Source organism: Micromys minutus, assembly GCF_963924665.1.
Source record: "Micromys minutus genome assembly, chromosome: 27".
Taxonomy (NCBI): domain Eukaryota; kingdom Metazoa; phylum Chordata; class Mammalia; order Rodentia; family Muridae; genus Micromys; species Micromys minutus.
In genome coordinates, this window is record NC_137962.1 from 30265968 (window position 1) to 30285853 (window position 19886).

At 42.1% G+C, this 19886-nt stretch overlaps 2 protein-coding genes across 7 annotated transcripts in view; both read right to left on the bottom strand.

Annotated features, from left to right (window-relative positions):
• PPP6R2 (protein phosphatase 6 regulatory subunit 2) overlaps positions 1 to 19886 on the bottom strand; it is a 60830-nt gene that overhangs the window by 25422 nt on the left and 15522 nt on the right. For 4 of the 6 annotated variants that reach the window (XM_080939523.1, XM_080939521.1, XM_080939522.1 and 1 more), the window contains exons 2-8: positions 17255 to 17382; positions 16058 to 16171; positions 13615 to 13697; positions 13167 to 13438; positions 8027 to 8269; positions 4563 to 4749; positions 1446 to 1583 (exon numbers count right to left, since the gene is read on the bottom strand). In XM_080939523.1, coding sequence (XP_080795649.1) covers positions 1446 to 1583; positions 4563 to 4749; positions 8027 to 8269; positions 13167 to 13264 — 666 coding nt within the window. In that variant the 5' untranslated portion in view covers positions 13265 to 13438; positions 13615 to 13697; positions 16058 to 16171; positions 17255 to 17382. The remainder of the gene's footprint in view (positions 1 to 1445; positions 1584 to 4562; positions 4750 to 8026; positions 8270 to 13166; positions 13439 to 13614; positions 13698 to 16057; positions 16172 to 17254; positions 17383 to 19886) is intronic. The other 2 variants (XM_080939520.1, XM_080939524.1) reach the window with 2 other exon arrangements.
• LOC308438505 (barrier-to-autointegration factor-like) lies at positions 9466 to 9769 on the bottom strand (the record flags this gene model as incomplete). The annotated part of the gene is made up of 1 exon (XM_080939933.1): positions 9466 to 9769. The coding sequence occupies exon 1, from the start codon at positions 9739 to 9741 to the stop codon at positions 9466 to 9468; it is 276 nt and encodes a 91-aa protein (XP_080796059.1). The 5' UTR covers positions 9742 to 9769.

Consider the following 19886-nt stretch of genomic DNA (forward strand, 5'->3'; position numbering starts at 1 on the left):
AGTAAGAGAGTGTAAGAGAGCAAGAGGGAAGATCTATTTCTAATTTGGATCTTTGAGATGGGAAGACACACGTTTAATTCAGAGCTTTTGCAGTGGGAAGATCCACCTTTAATCTTTTAATCCACACCTTTTTTTTTTTTTTTTATTTCCTGGAAGTTTATATAAAGGATACGGAAGAAGGAAGCTCTCTCGCTTCGCCTGCTTGCTCGTTCCTTACTAGCAAGTCAATTCCCTTCACTGCCATTTGAGCCTACTTCTTCAGGATCCCAACATATACTGAAGACCTGATGAGACATTCAGCCTTGGAACTGCTACTGGACTCTTGGACCTTCCATTTATAGGCAGCCGCTATTCAATTAGCTGGACTACAGCCTGTAAGTCATTCTAATAAATCCCATATAGACATATTCTGTTCTGTTACTCTAGAAACCTCAGTGTTTTAAACCAGCAATAGAAAAGTATGTAAGTCAGCTCTTAACAAACAATAACAGCTAAGGTGCATACTGCAATCTCTCTATAATGACAGAAGAAAAGGAGTTTCAAACCTAAGAGAACGACCACTTTATTTTATCTTTTATTTATTTTCACCTTTCACCAAAAATAGATTCTTTCCTTATACAATATATACTGACTACAATCCCCCTTCCTCTATTGCCCCCAGCTGCTTCCCACCTTCCCTCACACCTGGGTCCACTTCCTTTCTGTCTCTCATAAGAAAAGGACAGGTTTCTAAGAGATAACAAAACAAAACATAAAATATCATAAAACAAAAACTATTATCACATCATTTATTTCTTTTTGAGACAGGGTTTCACTTCATAGCCCTTGGTAGCCTGGAACTCACAACCCTACCTCTGCCTCCCAATTGTTGGGATCATTGTCTCGCATCACCATGCCCAATGAGAACGGCCATTTAAATGACTCTTGTTTCTCAGAGTGAGAAAATGGTCTAATTGCTTACTTTGTTTTACTTCAAAATGGGGAACAAACAAAGCCTTGCACAGCAGGCAAAAGCTCACCCTCTAGGCTGGACATCCTGTTCTTCTTCCCAGGGACTGCTACAATATCTTTCCTAGCACCACAGCTTACCACACTCCAGATTAAGGGATGGCCCTGCCTGCACACTCAGCTCCCAGGACCTTAGTTTGGAACACACAGCTCAGCAAGCATTGGCTCTAAGCCCTGTGTGAGTGCTGGTGTGAGGGAAAGAGCAGGAAAGGGGCTTTTGTTTCTGCAGCAAGCAAGGGGCCATATGTTGGGGAGAAAGAAACCTCTGCACTCTTTGCTTCTAAATGGGCTGAAGCAGAATAAAAAGTATAGACATAAACAAGTGGTGCTGAGGGACTGGGTGAAGAGCCCAGGGCTGGGTACAAGGTGCTTCCTAATCAAGGTAGCCTGGCCTGGTACACCTTCCCATACATTCATACTCACTCCCTGGCACTCACATGTAGGACCTCCTGCCGGAGAACAACTGGTTCCACACAGCTGACCAGGCGCAGCAGCAGGTCCATGAGAGCTGAGGTGCCTATGTGCTTCAGAATCAGACTGATGAACTTGTCCTTCTTCTTCAAGAACATGATCACCTGAAATCAAACACACCTGATAAACAGAGCTGACTCCTGACAGGTAGGGACACTCCTTTAAAAGCTCACATCAGAAAGATTATTAACTTTCAAGTATACTAAGAAGAAATGATAGAAAGACCAAGTGAAGACTATATGGAAAAAAAAAAAAAAAAACAAAAACAAAAACAAAAAACCTCCCAAGACAGGCAGTGTCCTAGAGGCAGTGCTACTAAGTGGACAACAGTGTGAGGTACTATGCAGGCACCACTGACCATGTGCTAGCTTAAGTTTGCCCAACACAAACAAAGGCATAGAAAGAACTGCTGGGAGATTAGTCACTGTTCTAGAACTACATAGGGGGACCTTGTCTTAAGAAGTTTCCTCCCAGGGTAAAGAGGCGGCTCAGAGGTTAAGAGCACTGGCTGTTCTTCTAGAGTGCTGAGTTCAATTCTCAGCAACTATGTGGTGGCTCAGAACCATCTGTAATGAAGTCTGGTCCCCTTTCTGGCCTGCAGGTGTACATGCAGACAGAACACTGTATACATAATAAATCTTTTTTTAAAAGTTGGAATGTTTTATGTTGTAGTATTATTATCAATATGAAACTTGGGGGTTGAACAAGAAAGAAAAGGTTATGGTTTCAATGGTAATGTGTTTATGTGTCAGGTGGACAAGGGGTCAATTGTGTTGGTCAGTTTTTTTTTTTTTTTGTTTTGTTTTTTGTCAACTTGACACAACCTAGAGTCATCTGAGAGATGGGAACCTCAACTGAGAAAATGCCTCCAAAAAGTCAGCCTATGGGCAAACCTGTAAGGCATTTTCTTAATTGTTGATTGATGTGGGAAGGCCCAGTCCACTTTGAGTAATGCCAGCCCTGAGCAGCTGGTCCTGGGTTCAAAAGAAAACAAACTGTGAAGGCTAGGAGGGAGCAAACCAGTAGGAAGTGCTCCTCCATGGCTGTTGCTTCATTCCTACCTCCAGGGTTGCACCCTGAGTTCCTGCCCTGACTGCCTTTGATGATGGACTGTTATAAAGAACTATAAGTAGAAATAAACTTTGCCTCTGAGTTGCTTTTGGTTAGGGTGTTTTATCACTGCAGGACACCTGAAGTGACACAAACCATTTTGAATAAAGGCAACTTGTACTGCAAGAATATTTAACAAAATTAAGTCATTATTGTTCATGTTTTAGGTATGATAGTGGTATAATTGTATTTATATGTATTAAAGTCAGCTCATTCTTTAGGAATCTATACTAAAATATGCAAAATGATCTGATATCTAATTCTCTTCAATATAATATGATGAAGTTGACAATAAAGGAGGTTCAGGGAAAACAAAGTGGTCCCAAGAGATAATGTGGAAGCCCAACTATGGAGACAACACGGGTTTATGAACTAGCTTATACTACAGAGCTATGGAAGTATGGCCAGTCCTCTCCCCAACAGTCCTGACTCTGGCCCAGTTATATTTTCCAGATAGTTCACTTAAGCCCTGCCTACCTCAGCCAGCCCTAGAAATAGACCACCTCCTGGGTGACTGACAACCAAGTTTTCCATAGAGCAATTTTGGTAGAGCAATACAATGAACTACCAAAATGAAGCAGGTATTTCTGTAGGACAAGACACACAAGATTTATGTATGTTGGAAAAGCACCGTAGTACTCAGAATGGTTGTCATGTGAGCACTCACAGCCATCTCTCTGCTCTCTACAGGATGTACAGAACCTACATGTTTGTTTCAGCGTTACTTGAATTCCACATAAGTGTGTCACATGTTTGTCCTACAATAATTCTTTTTCTTTTCATTTCACTGTGTTAGCCCTGGCTGTCCTAGAATTCACTCTGTGGAGCAGACTGGTCTCAAACTTAGAGACATCTGCATGCCTCTGCCTCCTGAGTGCTGGGACTAAGGATATGCACTGCTGTACACAGCGCCACCATCTGGCAATAAAATGTTTTAAGGAGTTCATTTCCTACACTAAAATCTGAAAGTGGCAAAAAATACAGTCAGTGTACTGAGGAGACCCAGTGAAGGCTCCACAGCACCCTTCTTCTAGGGCAATTGCTTTCGTTCCCTACGGTAATGCCACAGCACTGTACACACAAGTGAGAAGGGGATATGCACACACACTACACATTCAGACACACAACACATACACACACAACACAGGCACACACAGACACATATACACGCATACACAGAGAGACACACACATCACTACTACTCTTCTTCTCCGCTGTTTCAAAACAAATGTGAGATGAATGAGACGGTCTCTGCAGTCCCAGAATCAACACAGACAAAATATAGGTTTGTTTGGTAAATGGATATTTGATGGGACCAAAAGATTACAGTTAATATTTCAGGAGTATAATAATACCTATCAACAGTAAAAAGAAACAAGTCCTTTAGACACATACTAGAATAGTAAACAAAATGTCATCTGACATCTAAGCTGGGTGCTGAAATTACTCAGTGGGGACAGGTGAGGTGATGAGCCGGCCGCTGATCCCAGCAGGAGGCAGACTGCCGTTCCACTCCCCTACACAGCCACACTCACACAGGGTTAAACAAGACAGAAGGGCAGTGCTACAGGCGAAACACAAGTTTGTTTACCCACAAAAGCCCAATTCTAACATCATCTTTTGTTTGCTTTAAAGCAATCACTGTTCTGGCCACACAGACAAGCTACTCACAAAGACCCCAAAATGTAGACATTCCAGATCCATCCACAGGGAAGGCATGTTATAGGACCTCATGTTTATGCCTGCTCTGGGGCTTGCAACACACCCAGGGAGGACAAGAAGCGCTGCTTATTCCAGAGCTCATTACCAGAAACGTGTGGAAAGCACTCCACTTAGAGTACAGTTCACATGTCAGCCACCCATACTCTTCATCTGTGTTCTGTTAAGCAGCAATGTGCTGTCCCAAGAGCCTGGTGACAGTTTCACAGTGTCAACAGTGGTTATCCAATACATTTGGCTTCACACATCATTACCTGTTCAGTTTTCCTTGCAATAAGATTGCCAATGGTCTTGCTAAAAAAACTGGCAAGCAGAGGGTTGAGTGGCGGCTCCTGGTCCAGGAAGTCATACAGAAGGTTCAGCAGACTCTCATCCTCGCCTAGTCTGTCGCTGATTTGCGGCACATCACAAGTCAGAAGCTCACAGGCTGTGTTTGGATATCTAAAAGGGCACAGTCCAAGTACTGGATGTGAAATTATACTTTTCCAACTCCCAGGACGCTGTTTAAGTAAACTGATGCTTAGCAGCAGACACATTTCAGGGCTGGAGAGGTATCTTACTAGCTGAGTACGCACTGCTCTTTCTGAGGACCTACATTCATTTCCCAGTGTTCATGTTGCGGGGCTGAACCACCTACATGCTTGAGGGGATCTAACATTTCTAGTTTCCAGGCATCCACAAACATGGCATACACTCATACAGACACATGCATACATATAATCCAAAATAAACACATTTTAAAAGGAAAAGGAAGCAGACCCATGTGAAAAGAGCAAATTACTGAACATGACACTTGAGACAACTTGAATCTCTAACTATTGGAATTTCGAAGCTTGTAATCCATCTTTTATGGGTTCCATATATCCTATACTGTGATATTCTACATTTTTTCTGACTCTACTTCCATTCTGTAATAACTTTATTTTAAAAAACAAACAAACCTATATTTCCTGTAGCCTGGACTGGCTATAAGTTCATTATGTACCGAGACTGACCCTGATGGCCTCCTCTTCCTGTCTTTACCTCCCAAGCACTGATTACAGGTGTGTGCTACCAGACCAGCCCGAAACAATCGTCCTTCTACTCCTGGGCTCTCTCTGCAGGCCATGCTTATCTGCCTCCTTGTTGACTGTCAGAGTCCCAGTCATCCTTGCTCCTCTCCACACTTTCTGTGCCTTCAAATCAGTAAGCACAGACCCAAACTGTTAAAAACTGAAGAAAAATGCCGGCAGCTATGAAAAGAATCAGCTGTGAGACAAGGGCAAGGAATTTATTATTAAGAAATGCTAGTTTGTGCCAATGTACTTTTCATTTGATAAAAATGACAACAAAGTAACCCTTAGCCCAGTGTGTGGGATTCCAGGCTCTTTATTTTTAGCAGCTGGTCCACACAGGATTGAAGACAATGCCCCAGAAACAAACACTAGCTATGGGATGTGAGCACTCTTTCTCAGCCTGACAAGAAGGAGCAGCCTTCTGAGCTATAAAGGGTCTGTCAGTCACAGAGGCCCAGGCCTTTGGACAGGATAATAGTATGGTCAGGGTTTAGGCCCCACAGGCTGGGTGTGAGAGGGAACCTACAGATTAAGTCAATTCTGGGATTGCTTCCTCCTGGCTAACCACTCTGGCCTTGTCTGTGAAGCAGGGCAGACAAGGTCCTACCTCATGGGATTGCTATAACCATGCACAAGTGTTTAGTGTAGAGGATAACACATGACCCCTAAGGGCAGGGAGACCAAAGAGAGCAGGAAGAGGGGCCACGCTAGCTGCAGTGATGCTCTATCTGATCCAAACAAGACACAACACACTGGGGCAGTACAAGAACTCAAATTCTATGAGGTGATGAGACATTTTCAGAGCCCAGGGAAGTCATCTTGTCTACACAGAGAACAGGATCTCTCTACAAAGCCCTGTCTGTCTGGAACTCACTATGTAGACCTAGCCTAGCCTAGTCCTATTCTGCTCCTATTCAAGTATGGTGAATTACTAAGGCAAGAAGAGCATCTGGTTGCAAAAGGACTGTAGCAGAGTGCCCTCCTAGGATCTGGCATGCAGAAGGCTCTGACGTGAATCACAGCACCACATACCCGGCATAGGAAGGGAAAAAGGAAAGAAAAGAAGGAATGATACTGGATTAGACCAAGCAGAACCTCAGGTGCTCACAGAGCAGTGACAGTAGGGTTCAAGTTACTCAACTCCAGAGGGCTACAGTCGTACATGCAGGCAAAACCACCATCTCCATATTTACATTAAGATGGACATGCAGCCCTCAGTTTACCATGTATCAGGCTCCTGAGAGCCATGTGTTTCCTCATTGCCATCTTGGCTTCAGCTTAGTGCTGATGCATTAGTAATTTCTGACTCTGCAAGACTCCCGAGTCATTAGTGCTGTTCTGAGAATCCTGTCTTGGCCCCTTAACTATCCCCTCCTCTGTCACTTTGTTCTGATGTGTCACCCAAACTGGGACACATGGAAAATGGCAGGTAGGCTGTGAATAGTTTATACTGAGGCCATGACAGCCTCCAGCTGGGGTTACCCTATCCATGAAGCTATGGCTCATCTGACAGCAGGCTTCTGCTCTTCCTATTATGTGATTCCCCTGTCAGAGACAGACTGACTACTCTGGGGGTGTACTTACCGACAGCCAGCCTCCCCGACCCCCAGGCTACCTCATCATTCAGTCCTGCTGTGTTTTCTTCCAAAGGACAAAGGTCAGCAAAGGTTTTTTGTGAAGGGCCAGATTAAAAATATTTGTTAGTCCCTTTTGTGACTAGGCTCTGACTGTATATGGATCACAGTGGCATGCCAGTGACACCAAAAAGATCATCAACGTGTAACAAAGTACTCTCTCTTAATTTTTCAAACATTTAAAAAATGTAAAAGCTGCCAGGAATGAGTATATCTGAGGTCTTGAGATCCTATATCTGGGAGGCTGTGGCAGGAGGCTGTGAAACTTAGACTAGTTTGTGAAACACAGCAAGTCTTTGTGTCATAGGTTAGGGGGTTATAACAAGCCACACATGACTTACTGATCCTATTCCAGGACCTTTCTACCACACTTGTGTACTGTGGACTTCCTCATAAACATCTAGATCTGTTTAATTGTCCTTACTGTCCCCAGAAATACTATGGACTATGTGACCTATTCAGGAAGCCAAACCTAAGCCTGAAGGTGTGGCCTGACTTGCTCTTCTTGCAGCCCTCCCACTTTCGACTGCACTTCCTCAAAGCTCCAACCATCCTGTGATGACACTGTCCCTTCCCTTTTGTCACCTCCCAACATTCTGCTCAAACTGAAAGTAGAACATTCTAGGAAAAATTTCTAAAGGTTTAGTATCACTAACGATAATGATATATTTCCTCTTAACTAAACTCCCTAAAGAAAAGCATTTCCTGTGGCTCAGAAGTCAGACATCAAACTTCTAACCTACCTGCCAACTCTAATGATGTGGCACAACTCTGCAATCTCAGTTATCTATTTATCATGGGGTCTTTCTCTCAGCATATTGTTATTCAGAATATTCCAATGCATGCCAACTTAGTATAAACTCATTTATAACTCAGAATGAGAAAGCACATATACAAGAGATTCACAAACAACCAACAAAATGTACAACAGCCTTCTTATTTCTCATGTGGTGATGCCCCGGCTCAGACACTAACCACAGCCTCCCTAAGCACCACCCAGCTGGCCTGGGGTACAGCCTCAGTACATACTTGAATCGGACCTTCTCTTCCATGTCCTGGGGTGGGTCCTGTGTGATGAGGTTCACCAGCTCCTCCATACACTGCTGCCTGCACAGGAAGTCCAGCAACTTCTGGTTCTGAGCCTTACACTCTTGCAAGATGTCATCTTCATCCATTAACTCCTGCAGTGTCACATGTTCCTTGTCGAGGAGCTTGTCAACGTGGGATGTGGTGTTCAAGTCAAATTTCCAGAACATGATTGTGGTCACAAAGCTGCAAGCAAGGATAAAAGAAGCTCACTCCTCCCACTCTCAGCCATGTTGTACCAAAGTCCAAGAAGCTCATCCCCAACATACAACACACAAACAATCCTGGGGTCCAAGTAATTTAGCTATAGGTCCCTCTCCTCTGTGACTCTGTGTTCCCCTTATCTGACCTTTCCCCCACCTACAGTGTGAAAGACTTTGGAGGCTCTCATTTTGATCATAGCTCTGTGAGGCCCACACATCTATCTCCCAAGTATCAGAACCAGGAATGCCTCTCCATCATGAAAAGGTAACTTAAACCAGAAACCCATCCTCTCCATGTCTAATCCCTCCTGAGTGAACACAGCACATTTATTTACTCTCAGAGCCTTTATCTAGCAAGCCAAACAAAAGACAGCACATTTTGCTTGATCCTGCCGTTTTCTGTGGTCATCTGCCATCTAGCCGAATGACACTGAGGGTTACCCAAGAGAACTATTTCCTTCACGTGTATACACACTGTGCATAAAGTCTTGCAATCGGAAGATCACCACTAGCCTGGCCCTTCCTCTGCCTCCCCAACCTTTCTTCCAGCTTGTGCTGTCATGCCTACATGAGGCTGTCCATCCTAGTGAGGCTCACTGTCAGTGTGCAAGCCACAGCAAGTTAGCCAACAGTTTTTACTGTTCTGATAACAAAAAGAAAACATGAAGCTTCATCTTCAACAAAGCTAAAGCTTATCTTCAAATGATAAATCTTTGTACATTATTTTTAAATGTATTTATTTATATGTATGTGTACATACATGCACACACTCACCCAGTAAAGCATACATGTGCAGAGGTCACAGGACAACTTGTGGAAGTCAGTTTTTACTTTCTTTTATAAGACAGTGACTGTTTTTGCCAAAAAAAAAAAAAAGGGAGCCAAAGTGCATCCAACAGATAGTGAGGGAGAAGGGGACCAGGAATCCATTGAGGAAAGCTGGTAACTGTTGCCATGGAACTGCAGGGAGAGGTGGAAGGGGAAGGCATGCAAGGTCAAGAATTCCAGAAAAGTTGAAATGCTGAGGGGGGACAACTCCCAAAGACCCTGGAGTACACAGGAGGTGAGGGTGACAACAGCAATCCCTTCCTTCATGGAGGACAGGGAGGAGCCCCGCCCTGCTGCAGACTCTGGAGACTCTATGCTGCGGCTGGGGGACTGAGGAGTCCCCAGAGAACATTACAGGAAGGCATCACACCATTCTCGAAGGCACCCAAAGCGGTCCCGGGACTGCTTGGCATTGGCACCACATGTGTCTTTTAGCCATTCTCGAAAGAGGTCTTCATCTTTCTTTAGCACCAGAAACTGGCCAAGAACCACAGAAGCCTTGTCAAAGCCCCTTTCTTCCAGCTTCTTGCCCAGGACTTCACCAATCCCGGACAGGCTCCCCACTGGCTTTTCCCCCATGGGCTCTGCCACGAAGTCTCGGTGCTTTTGGGATGTTGTCATCTTCATCAGACTTAACCCGCAGCTCTGGCTCTGGTAATGGCTTCTCGTGCCACTCGGCTGCTCCCGCTGATACCTCAAGCTACTAGAACGTTCTTCGACAGTTCTTACTTTCTATCGTGTGGGTCCTACAGCCTGAACTAAGGTCATCAGCTCTGACCCAGCAAAGTCATCTCACTGGTCTAAATTATAAATATTCTAAATATCACATGAAGTTATTTACAAGACTGTAATAAAATCGGAGGGGCTTATCTTACTTAGTATCTTTACTTAAAAAAAAAAGAAAGCCTGGGGCTAAAGAGATGGCTCAGTAGTTAAGAATCCTGGCTGTTGATACAGAAGATCTGGGGATTGGTTTCTAGTACCCAAACTATCACTCACAAGTCTGTAACTTCAGTCACAGGAGATATAATGCCATTTTCTGACCCGTGTGACCACTGTGCACATACAGACATGCATAGGCCAAAAACATGTGTGTACTCACACACATACAATAATTCTTTGAAACAGAATTGTACTGTGTGGCTCTAGCTGGCCTGGAACTCATTTTGTAGACCAGACTGACCTCAAACTCACAGAGGGATACCTGCCTCTTCCTCCCAAATGCTAAGAATAAAGATGTGTGCCACCACACCTGGTGCTAAAATAAACCCTGAAAGAAAGAGAGAGAGAGAGAGAGAGAGAGAGAGAGAGAGAGAGAGAGAGAGAGAGAGAGAGAGAGAAAGAAAGAAAGAAAGAAAGAAAGAAAAGTAAGAAGACAGACTGGCTGCAGTTCTTAAGTGTGCTTGTTTGTTTGTTTGTGAATCTGAGCTGCCTGTGAAACCCTGACACAGCTGCCTCTGACACCAATATATAGTCAGTTGATTGTAAATGTACAAAATAGAATAAATGGAGAAAAGTGTGTGTGTGTGTGTGTGTGTGTGTGTGTAGTCTTTTTCAACATATTATAACAGAAGACAAAATTACATTAAAAAAAACAAAAAACTGAAGCTCAACCCTTACTTCATACCAGACCCCAAATTAACTCCCAGGTTTAATCATAAAATCTAAAACTTGAAATTCTAGGGGACAGTGTTTTGGAGGCTGGGAGTATAGCTCAGTGGTAAAGCCATATACAAGGTCATTAGGTTTGTTTCTCAGCACTACAAAGGCAGGAGGTAGGATAGAAAGGAAGGGTCAGAGCAAGATGACTTAGTGACTAAAGGCACTTGTCACATCAGTGTGGGTTTAATCCCTGGGCCATATGGTAAAAGAAAAGGGCCATTCCCTTAAGTTGTCCTCTGATAGCCACATATCTAAGCAAGTACTTGAATAGACACACACACACACACACACACACACACAGAGAGAGAGAGAGAGAGAGAGAGAGAGAGAGAGAGAGAGAGAATAAATAACTATAATATTCTCCAGACACAGTAGTGCATGTCTTTTATCCCAACACTTGGGAGGCAAAAGTAGGTGGATCTCTGTGAGTTCAAGGCCAGCGTGGTCTACATAAGGAGTTCCAGACCAGCCAGACACTCATGGTGAGACTATCTTAAATCAGTAACAAAAAATAATGTGACAAAGTTTAAAAAGCAAAACGAAACCTAGAAATTCATAAGGCATAATTTATAGCTGAGCAGTAGTGAAGTATGCCTTTGATCCAAGCACTCAGGAGCCAGAGGCAGGTAGATCTCTGTCAGTTAGAGACCACCCTGGTCTACAGATCGAGTTCCAGGAAAGCCAAGACTGTTATACAGAGAAACCCAGCCTGTCTTGGGGTTTCTATTGCTGCGATGAAGCAACATGACCAAAGAGTTGGAGAGAAAAGGGTTTATTTGGCTTATTCTTCCAGACCATAGCCCACACTGGAGGAAGTCAGAACAAGAACTCAAGCTGGCTGGAACCTAGAGGAGGGAGCTAGTGCAATGACCATGGATGGATGCTGCTTACTGACCTTTTTCCTATGGCTTGCTCAGCATGCTTTCTTATAGAACTCAGGACACCAGACTTGGGATGGCACCACCACCACATTGATCACTAGTTAAGAAAACACCTTACAGCTGGATCTCACAGAGGCATTTTCTCAATTGAGGTTCTTTCCTCTTTGACGACTCTAACTTGTGTCAAGTTGATACACAAAACCATCTAGTATGCAGCCCAAAGTTCAAATGCTACCATAAATCTCTCAAAAACACATGATCAAGACTGTCATTGCAATACCCCATGGCCTGGTACCAATCCATCTTAGTCAGGGTTCTTATTGCTGTGACAAAACACCATGACCTAAGCAAATTAGAGTGGAAAGGGTTTACTTCGATTACACTTCCACATCATAATCTACCATTGAAGGAAGGAGTCAGGGCAAGAACTCAAAGCAGGAAATGAAGCCATAGCCTTTGCTGGACACTTTAGTGGCATACTACTCATGGCTTGCTCAACCTGTTTTCTTATAGCACCCAGGACTACCAGCCCACAGGGAGCTGGGCCTTCCCACATCAATCCAAAAATGCCCCACAGGCCAATCTGGTGGAAGCATTTTCTCAATTGAGGTTCCCTCTTCCCAAATGCCTCTAGCTTATGTCAAGGTGACATAAAACTAACTATGGGCCTGAGTCTGACAATGGTGCCACATGCCTTTGATCCTAATACTTGGGAGGTCAGCCTGGTCTACAGTGTGAGTTGCTGGACAACCAGGACTACAGGCAGGCAACTCACAAGAGTTAGTTAGTCCTAGACTAGCCTGATCCTCATGGTCAGTTGTAGCCCAAACAAGGCTACAACCAGAAAGCTCGTCTCAGAAAGGAGGTCGGGGGCAGGGGGAACAAGACAACAAAACCTGTGCAACTTAAAAACAGCAAAACAGTAATAATACCTGACTCACCATGCTCATCTCAAGTAATCTATATTTTGTTTGGTTTTGGTCTCCTTTTTAAAAAAAAAAAGATTGGTTTATACAATATAAAATAAAAGTTGGCCTCAAACTCAAAATTCTTCTGCTTCAGCCTCCACCAAAGTCTAGGATTGTAGATACATACTACCACACCCAGTAGCATTTTATTATTCTATCAACTACAAATTCATCCCTTTGAACATAACCATTCATCTGGCCAGAATTATGTTCAGTAGACATCTCTCTTCCTGTTGATATGGCAAGGAAAGGGGGCTGTTATTGGGAAAAGAGAAAAGATACTTTAAGCTTAAAAACCATGTAAGTAGAATTATATCTATTACTAAAACTCTTAATGTCCATGACAAAGGGAATATATAACTAAGAAAATAGCAATAAAACAAACAAAAGCAAAGCCCAAAATGAAACACCTCCCGTAATCTTGTTAATAAAAATAGGAAAGATGAAATGAAAACAAAACTAAAGAATCAGTAAGTAGAAAACATTAAATGATAGAAACTAGCACTAATAATGTCAATGACCACATATGAGATAAACTTACCAATGTAAAAGTCTCTCAGACTGGATATAAAAATTCCGACAATGCTTACTATAAGCAATATACTTTGGCCAGGTGTCACAGCACACACTTTTGGTCATAGCACTTGGAAGGCAGAGGAAGGCAAATCTCTGAGTTCAAGCAGTCTGGACCTCAGAGTGAGTTCCACAACAGCCAGGGATACACAGAGAGACCTTGTCTCAAACATACAAACAAACAAACAATATATACTTTAAAAACTGAAAGAGGCAGAAATATGACAACTGAACAACACACTGTGGGAAAAAATAAAACCAAAAGCTGAGATTCAATTTAATATTTAATGAACTAGGTTTAAGGCAAAAAAAAAAAAAAAAAAAAAAAAAAAAAGGAAACAAACAAACAAAATAATAAGAGGCAATGTTATGTACAGGTAAGAAAGAAAAGACCCAAGCATAATAAACATACAAACCTTAAGGGATTCTGCAACCTCTATAATGCAGCAGTAAACAGAAATCCATACAAATAAAACTGCCTTGGCCCTGGACATTGATCCTAGGGAAACAAAAACTTAAATTCACACAAAAACCTTCACAAAAATGTTGATAGCAGCTTAACTTGTAACAGTCAAAAGCTAGAATAGCGTCAGAGCACACCTTTAATCTTAGCACTCAGAAGACAGAGCCAAGCAAATCTCTGTGAGTTTGACACTAGCCTGGTCTACACAGTGAGTTCTAGGACAGCCAGCACCACATAGTGAGACACTGTATCAAACAAAACAAAACAACTAAACAACAAGAAGCTAGAATCACATAGTGAAATTAATTTATTTGTATGCTAATTAAATAGAAAGGGGAATGGGGAAGGCTGGAATCTTACTTGGACAGTCTTCAAATTGTAAGCTATCACACAACACATACTATCAACACAACAAGGAAAACAGTAATAAAAAGCCTATCTGTGCTCACTTTGATAACACATTTACTAAAGCCAGAATAACATGTCCCCATGCAAGAAGGTATAAAAATAAATGAATCCTTCTATTTCTTACCTAACATGCATATGCTACAGAAACTGTTAACAAGGAAATAACTTTAAATGATGGCTAGCCTTGTTTAATGTCATATGAAAATTTTATGTACAACTCCAAGCATCATTGTTAAGAATATATGTGTTTAAGTTCATGTAAGTGGAATAAATGTTTTATGATTTGGAAAGAAAACATTTTTGAGACAAAGTGTCCTGTTTGCCAGAATAATCTCAAACTTGCTACATAGCTGAGAATCACCTTGACCTCCCAGTCTTTCTGCCACTGCCTCCCTGCTGCTCAATGGGGCTCAAAGCCAGGGCTTTCATTCATGTTGGGCAAGCACTCTGCAACTGAGTTATATTCCCAGCTCCAAAAGGAAATACTGGTGAATAAACAAAACGAAACAAAACTGATAGGTGTCTAGAAAATTATTACTGGGCAAAGTAAATCATTTCCAAAAGGTCGCATACTATGATCCCATTAACAACCTGGTGGGCTTTGTTTTGCTTGTTTTGTTTGAGATATAGTCTCATTATGGTGCCCAGACTGATCCAAAAAATCTTGGGCTCAAACAATTCTCCCACTTCAGCCTTTTAAAAGGTTAAGAGCACACCACAATGTCTAGCTTCTGTATAATATTTTTAAATGATAAAATTTTAGAAATGGCATGGTGGTACATAACTTTAATCACAACATTTGGAAGGCAGAGGCAGGTAGCCTCTCTGAGTTCAAGGTCAGACTGGTCTCTATAGCAAGCAAGTTCCAGTAAAGCCAGAGCTACTTAGAGAGACCCTATCTCAAAAGAACAAATAACAACAAAATTCTAGAAAATTCTAGAAGCTGAAGAGATGACTCTGTGGTTAAGAAAGCACCAGATGTTTTTGCAGAGGACCTAGGTTTGAGTTCCAGCACCACATGGTGGCTCACAACCATCTGTAACTCCAGCTCTAGGGGATCTTATATCCTTGTATTCTTCTGACATCTTAAGGCACCAGGAATACACATAGTACAGACGTATATACAGGCAAAGCACTCACACACACAAAATAAATAAAACTTTCTTAAAGATGAGAAATGGGAAGACAGTGTGGTGATTAATACTGTTAACAAGATCTAGCTAGAATCACCTACGAGACAAGGCCCTAGCATATTGAGAGAGCACCTTTAGGTTAACTGGAGTGAGAAGACACACCCAAAGATTGGGCAGCTATTCCCTATGCCCAGTGGATAGAGCACACTTCTTAAATCTAGGGACTTCTATCTTACAAGGTTTTGAAAAGTTTAAAACTCATAATACTTTGAATGATGCTGTGCCTACATCTTCCCTGTTTTTACAGTGGAATTTCAACCATCCATTTACATTCCTTTAATTATAACCCATTTTTGCTTAATCTCAATTTCTATTTCCATTTCTCAATTCAACACTGAATATGTTCGGATACATATTACAACTCACTAATTCTGTCTTAAATATGTTTAATCTGTTTACATTCACAAGTACCTTTACCTGATGAGCCATCTTGCAGGCCCAATTACTGAATATTTTTTTTAAACTTTGTCTATTGTTTGGTTCTGTTTTAACAGAAGTAGGGTCTAAGTGATATGAGCTGGTCTTAAATTTATGATGATCATCTTACCTCAGATTTTCAAATCCTAGGATTACAGGTGTCAAACACCATGCCTGGCCTCTATGCCCTTCCATAGAGATGCTTAACTATCCATAGATGACTGGCTGGTTACCACTGGGAACATCCTTGTCCATACACCAGCTTTGGACTTAGCAGATGACCACACAGCAGATGATCTTCCCATTCTGACGACTGTCTTTGAGACTTCTTCCAGACTAAACACAACAAGATATGGCCAATACCTCCTATATGCTTACCCAGCAGTGAACGAAGAGAAGGAGCCTCACGTTCTGCTTCTCTATTTCCCAGGGTGACAGAACCAACCGGAAGACAGAGGAGAGGAGTCAAGCAGAAGTGTTGCCCATGTGACCCTAGAGTTCCGAGAAAGAGCCCAACAGAGCGATGCGGTAGAGACTGTCGCCAAGAGAGAGTTAGAATCTAAACTGCCACTGATTATCTACCAGCAGCAAGTTAGCTCTGACTCCTTTCTATTACAACTTTTTAAAATTCATCAATTACAAGTATGGTGATGGCCCATTTACAGGCAGGTAACTAAGTTCAAGGCCAGCCTGAGCTATATAATGAGCTCTAGGACAGCCAGGCGTACATAGAAAGACTTTGCCTCAATTTAAAAAATAAACAAATAAACTTTACTTATCATGAACGTGCATGTGTAATGTGTGCCAGTACAGACAGATATATGCCATCCACATATCTAGTGATCAAAAACAACTTTTGGGGTAAATTTTCTCCCTCCAGCCTGGGTTCCAGGGATCAAACTGGGGCCATCATGCTCCTGGAATAAGGACTGCCACCCATCAAGCCACACTGCCAGCCCTTTCTTTTAAATTCAGATCAGATGGGATGAAACATGTTTCTTAAATCTGTGGGCTTATGTCTTTGTTTTTGAAAAGTGAAGCTTTTTTATCACAGTGACAGAAAAGGAAACAATGTCCAGAGCATGCTTTATTCTCAAGAGAACTAATGCTTTCTTCAGTACAAAGCAAAGAGAGCTGTCATAACACTCAGTGTCCTCTCTCCTCTCTCTCACCCTTTGGGTGTTATCTAAATGCCTAGTACAATAAACTGTTGGCAAGAAACTATATTAACCAGGTGTTATGACGTTCAGCTGTGATCCCAGCATTCAGGACACAGAGGGAGAATTGTAAGTTTAAGAACAGTCTTGGCATCCAGGTGGTGGTGGGGTACACCTTTAATCCCAGAACTTGGGAGGCAAGAGGCAGGTTTATCTCAGTGAGTTCAAGGCCTGTCTGGCCTAAAGAGTTAGTTCCACAACAGACAACACAGTGAAACCCTGTCTTAAAACCAAAAACAACCAACCAGTTTTGACTACATAGTAAAATCCTGTCATCTGACTTTCAAATGTCCATCTATAAAATATATTTGAGTAACCTGTACAATAAACTACAATTTAATTGAAAATATCACCTTACCTTCTATGGCAATACCTTGTTTAAATCTTGTATTCAGGCAAAATAAAAAGCATTTGGGCTTTTGTTTTTGTATATATGCAACTTTAAAAAAGGTGTTTTCATTCCGGGAAGAGTTTTGGCTGGTTTACCTGAAAAATAAAAGAAAAAAGTATTTACTTTTCTTTTATTGAGTTAATTCTGCATCTTAGTTTCTTTTCCTGAGTCTGTGATAAAATACAAGAGCAACTTAAGGAAGGACTGGTTTAGCTCTGTTCCAGGCCCGTTATGTAGGGAAGGAGCAGTCAGTCAGAAAATATCTGTACTCAGCTCACTGTCTCCTCTCACTCTCTCATGCAGTCTAAGGTTACTGCCCACAGAATGGTGCCACCCAGTGGGCAGGCCTTCCCACCTTAGTCACTGCAATCACGATAATATCCTGCAGACATGACTGCAGGTCCATTTCCCAAGTGATTCTAGATCCTGTCAAGTAGTTGACAATATTATCACACTAACAAAAATATCAGACAAAAAAAAAAAAAAGAAAAACAATATAAATCAAGAACCATTATTTTGACCGTCATCTTGATAGGACTGAGAAGCACCTAGGAGAGCTATAGAGCACCTCTGGATGTGTCTGAGGGCATCCGAGAGACAACTGATTATGGTGGGAAGATCTGCCTTGAATGAATAGTTGACACCATCTAGTAGACTAAAGGCCTGAAAAAGAATTACATGAAAAACGGAGAGGCTAGCTAACAGATATATATCTGTTATTCCTAGTGCTGAATTAAAGGCATGTCCCACCATATCCAGACTCACAGTGTAGGGTCTTTTTCTCTCCTTCCCTCCTTCCCCTCATTCTTTTCCATCACTCCTGGCTCCCAGGATGTGAGCTGTTCTTCTCTGCCATGGTCTCCCACTATGAAAGAATATCACCACTCAATCTATGAAACAACGTAAGTTTTTCTTCCCTTAATTTGTTTATATGGGCATTTTGTCACAGAAATGTAAACCAACATTGAAAATTTGGTAGCAGCAAGCGCTGTTGTTATCAGCACTGGATTTTCTTCCAGAGGATCTGGGTTTAATTCCCAGCACCCACATGATGGCTCACAACCGTAACTCCAGTTCTAGGGAATTTGATGACCTCTTCTGGCCTCACAGTCATCCAGCATGCACACATATGACATACACATATAAGCAATATATACTCATTTAAATTAAAATGATTTGGGGGGTAGGCACTGTCATGACTAACTTAATATGGTTCTTTGTATTTTTGTTTTTGTTTTGTTTTAATTTAAAGATTTTATTTACTTATATGAGTACACAGTACACAGTTGCTGTCTTCAGACACATGAGAAGAGGGTATCAGATCCCATTACAGATGGTTGTGAGCCACCATGTGGTTGCTGGGGATTGAACTCAGGACCTCTGGAAGAGCAGTTAGTGGTCTTAATTGCTGAGCCATCTCTCCAGCACTGTTGTTTTTGTTTGTTTGTTTGTTTTGTTTGTTTTCTTTTTTTCTTTTAAAGACAGTTTTCTGTAGCTCTGGCAGTCCTGGAACTAGCTATATAAACCAAGCCAGCCTTACATAAAGTTCTGCCTCTGCCTCCCTAGTGCTGAATTAAAGGCATGCCCCACAATATCCAGACTTATAGTGTAGGGTTTTATTGTTATTTGCTTTGGTTTTAAGACAGAGTCTCACCTTGGCTGGCCTTGAACTCATACAGCTCTGCCTGCCTTTATCTCCTGAGCATTGGGATTAAAGACTACCACACTTTTGGTTCTTTCCCTTTGCTGTGAGGAGGGGAACATATTCAAGATCTGATTTTTCTGCGTAGACCTGGCTGTCCTGGATTTCACTCTGTAGACCAAGATGGCCTCAAAACTCAGACATCTGCCTGCCTCTGCCTCTGCCTCCCAAATGTTCCCATGCATACCACCATGTCCAGCCACTGGGAGGTTCTTAAGCCTTTAGAACTGGTTCGATTGTTGGAGGTATTTGGAATAGCTTGGAGAAACACATTAGAAAGAATTTAGGATATTGTAGTTGAGATTTCTAGATAATTCTGCTGGGATCTCAGGATCAGAATACTGACAGGAGAGGAGTATGGGAGAGAGCAGTTGCAGACAGGAACAATGTCTGTATTAGGAACTGGATTAATCAGAGGCCATGTGTATTACATTGTGGGAAAAATGTTTTTCTCTGTGTTCTGTCAGTGCCCTGAGACTATGTGGAGGCCGAGTTTATATTTTATTTATTTATTTTTTAATATGTATGGGTGTTTTGCCTGAATGTATGTCTGAGAATTGGATGCCATGGAACTGGAGTTACAGATAGCTGTGAGCTACCATGTAGGTGCTATGAATTGAATTCCTAACCACTGAGCAATCCCTCTAGATCCTGAAAGGCAGAGTTAAAGGTCTCCCTAGCCCTTTCATTCCTATCTCTCCAGACTTCCTCTTTTCCCTACCCCAGCCTTTCTCCAGAGGCCCCTCTACACTACTGATTTCCTGAGGACTCTGCCTCTTGGTTCAGACCAAGAGACTTAAGAGAAAGCTTAAGGCTTTCTCTCAACCCTCTCAGCTTCCCCTTCTGACCCATCTCTACTCCTTTGTGTCAGCCACCAATCCTCAGAAACTCTTTTTA